This window comes from Merops nubicus, unplaced genomic scaffold, assembly GCF_000691845.1.
Source record: "Merops nubicus isolate BGI_N331 unplaced genomic scaffold, ASM69184v1 scaffold12249, whole genome shotgun sequence".
In the NCBI taxonomy this organism is placed as follows: Eukaryota; Metazoa; Chordata; class Aves; order Coraciiformes; family Meropidae; genus Merops; species Merops nubicus.
In genome coordinates this window covers 11,991-19,718 of record NW_008631726.1, presented here as the reverse complement: position 1 = coordinate 19,718, position 7,728 = coordinate 11,991, and the positions used below count along the sequence as shown (strand labels likewise).

General features: G+C 36.7%; 1 protein-coding gene across 1 annotated transcript; it reads left to right on the top strand.

Moving 5' to 3' along the window:
- The first annotated feature begins 502 nt into the window (after positions 1-502).
- OLFML1 (olfactomedin-like 1) lies at positions 503-6,935 on the top strand. The gene is made up of 3 exons (XM_008947681.1): positions 503-628; positions 2,719-3,007; positions 6,157-6,935. Exons 1-3 carry the CDS (start codon positions 503-505, stop codon positions 6,933-6,935), a joined length of 1,194 nt encoding a protein of 397 aa, XP_008945929.1.
- Positions 6,936-7,728: the final 793 nt, after the last annotated feature.

Below are 7,728 nucleotides of genomic sequence, written 5' to 3'. Positions count from 1 at the left end.
ACAGACATAATGCATCAGATCTCCCTGCAAAAGGAAAACCATTGCTCCACTGACTTTGAATCTATGCCGACTTATATCAAGTACACACTGCACAGCGCTGGTCACACGGGAAAGCAGATGGGAGGAGAAAGGAGGGGAAAATAAATTATTTTCATTTTTATTTAATAAAATTTGGCTTACAGGCTTTATGTGACTCAGTACTGAACATCTGGGACTGATCATAGGATCACAAACTGGAAAGCAGTCATCTGGCTTCGAGAAATAAACACATTCAGTTCCTCTTCCACAACTTAAATGTTTTTAATGATGAACTGCAACAGACATTTTAAGTCTTTTTAATACTTGCAGCTTCAGTATTTTTAAATTTTTAGCATTACTTTTTCCCACTGCGGCATCAGACACCTGTTTAACCCTGGACTGGCAGTGGTGTTTGGGATTGCCCTTTACATGCATATATAAACAATTAATTCACTACTTTTTTGCTCCATAATTTTCTGAAACAATGGTAGTCCTGCAATTCCAATTTTTATTAGTTGCATTGCTGACAAGCGCCACGGGAGAGGCACAGAATATGATGCAAGACGCAGCACTGCTCAGCTACCTTGACCGGCGTTTCCAGTCCTTAGAGGTATGTGCTGCCTGTGTCGTTCTGTAACGCTGCCTGAGTGCAAAGGGGCTGGAAAATCAGTGTGAGTGTGCTTCTGGTGTGAACACAGAACAGTTCCTATAATGAACAATATCAGGAAGATAATTTTTCAGCTTTTTCAAATAACTAAATTATAGCTAAAAAATTTAACTAAAAGGATTCCTAATTACCATATTACTATTTACTGCAGGATATAATTTTCATAATGTTATATTTTTATTCTGCTATCACTTGTATTTTTTTACAACTTCCGTGAATTTAGCTAAATACGCAAATGTTTATAGTACTGCCACAGTCCTTCCCAGGGAAGAGGATAACCATGTTGTCACCAGTAGAAGTGCTGCCAAGTATTAACAAGGAGATAGAACGTGTCAGGTGTTTTTATTATGTACAGATAAAGCCACCTGGAAGAGTAGTTTAAGACACATTTCTACAAACTAGCAGCATATCTGCACTTTAACTAGAAGCTGAAATAATCCCCTTACAGCTGGGAGACTGAAACTGGTATTTGCTTTCAATGATGTAAAAGTACCAGTAACTGTTTCTTTTTCTGCTGTAAAAAACTGCCAGTACTGCAATATAGCTTTTCAGTATTGACATACTGTCATCATACACAGTTTACCTTAAATCATTAATGTGTCCTTCACTTCTGTCTTGCATTGGCAGACTTTAAAGAAATTTTAACTTGCCTGATCTCACATTCTTTGTAAAAAGCTCTCACTGGTCTTAACTTCACAACACAGAAGGAACTGAAGGATTAGCCTGGCATTCTGTTCCCGTTGTGTCGACTGAGATTTAAAGTTTCTCAGTCACTGTAGGAATATCTTCACATGGTAATTTCCGTTCATTAGGCACCTATTAAAAATCATGCAGTTCTTCCCGTGGCATTTGGTGCAAGGGGCACCAAACAAAGAGCAGGAAAAAGGGTGAGGCAGATACTGAAGAGAACACTTGAAAACACTTAAAGTTTTTGTAGGAAGCAACTAAAGAGCTTCCCGAGGACTCATAGTCATGTATAAATGGGGGTTGAAGGGGTGTCACAGAGACATCACACCTCGCCAAACAGACCACCGCCACCAAATTTACATGGAAGACATGCATACTGCACTAATCCTTCACTGAACTCAGACAACCACCAGCCAAACACAACCTTGACACCACAAACTAGAAATCTGTGCATAAAGCACCAAATGAGAACACCCATCTAGCAATTAGATCTACTATGATTGTGTATGATTGTGTGTTTGGGCTTAAATAGTGTCTCAATTTCCTCATCTTCCCAAAGTGGCAGCCGAGCTTCTATTTCCAGGCTATCTATGTTCTTTACAGAAGCAGCAGCATTACAACAGAGAAATCACTTTCCTCACCTTTCAAAACATTGTCAGTTTGGCTCAAGGTACAAAGGTACAAAGAAACATCTGTTTGTGTTTGTTGGTTTGGTTTTGTTTTTTTTTTAAATACAGCCAAGAATTAGAAAAATAAAACAAAATTAAAAAAACAAACAAGCAAACAAAAACAAAAACAAAACAAAACAAAAAAACTTCTGAAATATAGGAATATCATTATTTCCATTTTCCATCTTAAATATATGAAAAGTAGCCACAATAGATACTGTCTTGATCAAAAGAGATTTATTTATGTGAAATGTTGATTTTTGTAGATTTCCTGCAGAAAACTTTTTGAGACTGCTTCAACATTGGTCCTACAGGAGGGGTTCTGAGAAGTTTCTGGAAAGCAAGTAATCAGAGATGATGTGCCCTTAAGTATCTCTGGCTGTTTTCACCAGAGCACTTTTGCCTCTTTAGGTAGCAAAACAAAGCATCTGGCTGTCAGTCACCACACCAAGAAGAAAAAGTGTACTTTTTGCCCATAACTTTGACTGCTAGTACCAGTCTAACATGTCCTCTTCCTGTAGATATGCAGCAACAGAGCATCCGTTTGAAACAGATGGGGGGCAGGGGGACCAGAAAGGAGAGGGCAGCATGGGTTTTAAGGCAATCATGAATGAGGTTGTAATCTATACCAGATATACACATATATACATGTATTTTCTTCTTGTGTTCTAACTCAAGAAGAGGCTGGAAAAATGCAACCAAGACATACTGGATTACGTGGAAGAATTCCAAGGCTTTTCAAAGACGGTGCTGTCACGCCTGGCAGGACTGAGCCATTATAAGGCTCAGTTTAAAAGTGAAGTACAGAATTTGCTAACAAGAATTGAACGAGCACAGAGGGACATTGACTATTTTGGATCTGTCACAGATTCTCATACATGTATAGAAGTACATGAAGACCTGGTGAAACAGCAGCTATTTGAAGAAGCAGAAGAGAAAAGGAAACTTAAACTCATGCTTAATGCAAGTAAGAACACTTTACGTGTCAGAACTTTGATGTGAATGAGCCAATGCATGTATGCGGGTAGAGGGATAACAGATTTTCACAAGTAATGTGAATACCACAGATAACTGCATGGGGCTTTGGTTGTGTAAACACTAGACTAAAAAAAAAAAAATCAAACAACAACAACAAAACTACAAAAAAAATGTTATGGGATAGAGAGAGAAGAATGTACAATTCAAACATTCCTTTTGCAGGTACTATACTGCATATCAAATCAACTCTCTGGAAGTTGCTTTTTATTATTAAGTAATGCAAAAAGCCTCCAAATGTATGCTCATGCAAAGTCCCCCCCAAATGCCAACGCATTTCTCAGCATTGCAGCTATACCAAGGAATTAATGGTGGTCTCTGTGTATTGGAGTGGGCAGGGATCAGAACCTCAAATCAAAGGTGAACTCATGAGTTAATAAAAAGAATTAACTTCTACAATTTGTATGTGTTTTACTGTCCTCCTCTGTTATTCTTTCTCTACCTCACCCCTCCACGTACTTCATCAAGGCAGCACATGGGTTTAGCTGTAAGCAAAGCTCAGTTCCGATGTGAAAATTAGGTGTTAAGGTACATAGTATGACAAATATATACACAATCTATACTTCTTTTTAAACAAATAAAGGTTTTTAAGTATCTTTAACTTGAGAAAGTTGAGTTATAGAAGTAAATTACATATTGTAGATGTATTTGAAGAAGTCTGTTTCTTTTTCTTTCAAAAGCAGTAAGGAATGAAAAATAAACAGCAAGAAATATAAGCTGCCATTCAAAAAAAAAAAAAAAAACCAAGAAAGATCTTTACCATCATCAATTACACAATTCCACTAACTTCAACAGAATTAGACTGATTTGATTTTACAAGTAAGCTTACAATTTGTTCCTTGAACGTTTCCAGCAAGAATATTAAGACAGATGGTAACAGAAGAAATAATCTATTCTGCTTCTAAGCTCTCTTCCTATACCAACATTGAGTGCCTTGAATATCAAGATTTCTTTTTCCATATATAGATTTTTTGAATATTAGACATTTTTATGAGAGGCAGAAAAAAAAATAGGGATTTTTAAACTGCCTGTGGTAAGGACACTGAAAATTATATCATACTGAGAGTTTCAGAGGGGAAAAATTATTTCCATTTTCCTTTTTTAGAAATTATTACTTTTAATTTTATTGCAGTAGTTCACAGCTACTTTGTCAATTTTGTCAGATGCTTGTCCCATTGAAGTCAATGACAAAACTAGTTCCTGTGTAGATTTTACAGCACTTAGAAAAAGTAGCAGGACCCTCAAATCTAGCAAATAGCAGCTCTGCTTCTATGCCATCTTATATTAAACAAAGGTTATGATTATTTTTGTTGAGTTGCTCCAAAACTCTAGCATATCTTTTTTTTTTAAGTCCAACTTTGTTACTGGTTCTGGTTCAGGTTTAACATGGACTTGAAAATAACAATTAAGTAGAATCTCTGTTTTTAGATGTAGTAGTTGATACCTCATCCTGCTTTGTTTGGGAAATGGGAAATTATCTTTTGCACATTTTGGGGTATGCTAAGAAACAGTGAGCTTTGAAGGTATTATTGCAGAGAATGTGGAAAAATGCTAGTAAACTTTTTGCTCTCTGTGAATGTCTCAGTTCCTCAGTCTTCTTCCAAGCTGCTATGAAAGCCAAGGAGAGTTTAAAATTGTCTCTCAAGAAGGCAGACACTATTCATAGATTTCAGATAGTAGTCTGGTTATTTCTCCTGCAGAGGAAGTTGTTGCTAAGGCTGTCCAGGTATTTTGATTCAACAGTTATAAATTCTTAAATTCTATCTAATCAATAAATGTTATGTTTGGAAAAGCTGCTGTGGTTTGCTCAGGGAAGGTGCATCCAGAGAGAGGAGTTACAAGAAAAAAAATCCATGCTGTAGCAGCAATATCCAAATGCGTTGGTTAGAGGGTATTAGCACACACAAATGCCATAAAGGATGCTTTCTACAGGCAACTGGAATCTTGCCACTGACTTCAATAGGTTCATATCAGGTCAGATAGGGAGGCTGGTTTGCTTTCTGTTTCATCTGCTGCCAGAACTTCCTGCCCTAGGGCTTTGTTTGTTCTGTTTACTAAAATGGCTGAACTTCACTAAAGGCAATTCTTTAAACTTCACATAGTGTCTCTTGTAATTTATGAGTGCCTTTGGTAAGCAAGCTTGTTAATATGCTTTGCAGTAGAGGTTTTTTCCTGGAAAGGATGATACTTCATAAAAATCTTAGCATCTAAATGCCTGAGTCTTCACAAGCTTGGTGCTTTTTGGTCTTTAAACATCTGTGCAAAGTGTATACAACATACAATGAAGTCAAAACTATGACTTGCTCTCTGTTGGTGCCAGTTTTGTCCCTAGAAGTAAAACAAATACGTAATTCTACCAGCCATGCTTCTAACACAAGCACTGATAACACAGACATCACATCAGCTCATTTGAAGACAACCTTAACATATGGGCTCTCCCAGTTTTGTTCCAGTTCCTTTGTTCTGCAGGTGTTGGGAAGGGGAATAGGAAGATAACTCAGGTCATCATAACAGAAAGCCAAAACACTATTTTTTTTTGTCTTTATATTATAAATGAAAAAATTAGATGCTAACAGGATAAGTGAAGTCCTGAAACAAAAATACTATATATATATATGGCATATCAGGAAAGCAAATTTACATTTGCATGCCTTCAATAAGAAATAAATTTTATTATTTTACTGTGTTGATTTAAAACAGAATTCACTTCTCTGAAATAAAAATTACAGCACTCTAAAAGAAGAGGCAATAATAATCATACAATCATTAACCATGCTCTTGGTTTCCCCTCAGGTACACATATAGACTCCTTTTTTGGATAACATTGGACTAATACAGCATAGAACAACACAGTATGTGTAGCTGGGGAGATGCAGTTTCCTAAGCAGGAGATGCTGAATATATCATATAAAATTATCTTCAACAGTACTTAGCATAGCCACACTGCTGATACCTGTACTGATATATTCACCCTGGCCTTATAGTTGGATAAAAATGAAACAAAGTAATTTAAAGAAAAGAAGAGAAACTCGAAAATTCATAAATATTCTAATTTTTTTTTCTTTGGGTGTTTCCTTGCAGGTTGTGATCACATGGTTGCAGGTATTCGGTCCCTAAAGATAGTTAAGAAGACTGGAGACAAGCATGGCTCTTGGATGAAAGATCCTGGCAAAAAGCATACAAAGATTTACTTATTAAATGGTTCTGTAAATAATGTTATTTTGGAATTTGCAAATATCATGACATTCATGGAAAGCAATCATACACTAAAAGCTCGCAGGGTCACCTTGCCATTTCCCTGGGAAGGAACTGGCCACATCATATATCAGGGTTTTCTGTTCTATCACAGATACGGCTCCTTAAATGAGATTATTAAATTCAATATCCAAAAAAGAAATATAACTGACCAAATGTTACTGCCAGGGGCTGGAAGGATCCCTGCCTATAAGCTTTCTCCATCTACAAAAATAGATCTTGCCATTGATGAACAAGGGCTCTGGGCAATCCATGCAGAACCAGACACTGGAGGAAACCTTGTGATTACTAAAATCAACCATACAACCATGGCAGTAGAGCACACCTGGGACACATCATGCAACAGCAAGGATGCTGAAGCAGCTTTCATGGTATGCAACACACTCTATGTTGTCTACAACTTTCCTAGTGGAGGCACCTCTCGCATACAATGTGTTTATGATGTTTTGGGTGTTGTAAATACCTATGAAAACCCAGTATTGCATTTTCCAAAACATCAGGGTAGCCATTCCACTATACATTACAATCCTAAAGAAAAGCAGCTCTTTGCTTGGGGTGATGGATTCCAGATCCTTTACAAGCTTCAAACAAAGCAAAAAGTTTAGAATCTTTAGCAGCTTTTCAAATACACTTAAAAGCTAGCAGTCCCATGGCACCATGGCCATAAAAGCATATTAAAAATACATTATTCCCATCTGTTACAACCTTAATCTATTTTACATAAATGTACGCTTACATACCTGAGTGATCGTAATGTTCAATTAAGAATATGTAAAGACTTCATTAATATGAATTACATGATAACTAAACACCACACATGCACAACACCCCCCCAAACACACAAATTAGTCTTAAAGGCTAGGTTAATTTTAAAAAAAATAATAATCTATTTCTGACACGATCTCTTCCTACCAAAACTATGCATTCTGCTTCAGTGCCATGGAAATCAAGCCAGAAGTCCTTCCTGCCTAACACACGTTATCTGACAAGCCCCGGTACCCTGCAGCTCCCTGTACAAAGCCTTCTCTAAAAGCACTATAAACTTACTTGCTTCCAGAGAAATGATTTGTAACGTTTTAACAGGAGAGGTTTGTTATATCACAAAGCATAAACGTATACATCCTCACGTATATAGTTCATTTTTAACATACAGCTCTTACACACACCAAGACTATTCCTGATCATTGAACTTCTAGATTACTACCGCATTTTTGTTATTGAGATAGCCACACAGTCCACTTTTGATCCTGCTAGTACATTAGCTGCAGCTAAATATTCCCTTTGATTAGCTTCAATTTGCCACCTTTCAATTTTTTTTTTAATGTATCACTGCCTGAGTGTCAGAAGAAATGTTTCTGGATGATCTTTTCTGTATCAAATACTATTTTAAAATGTTTT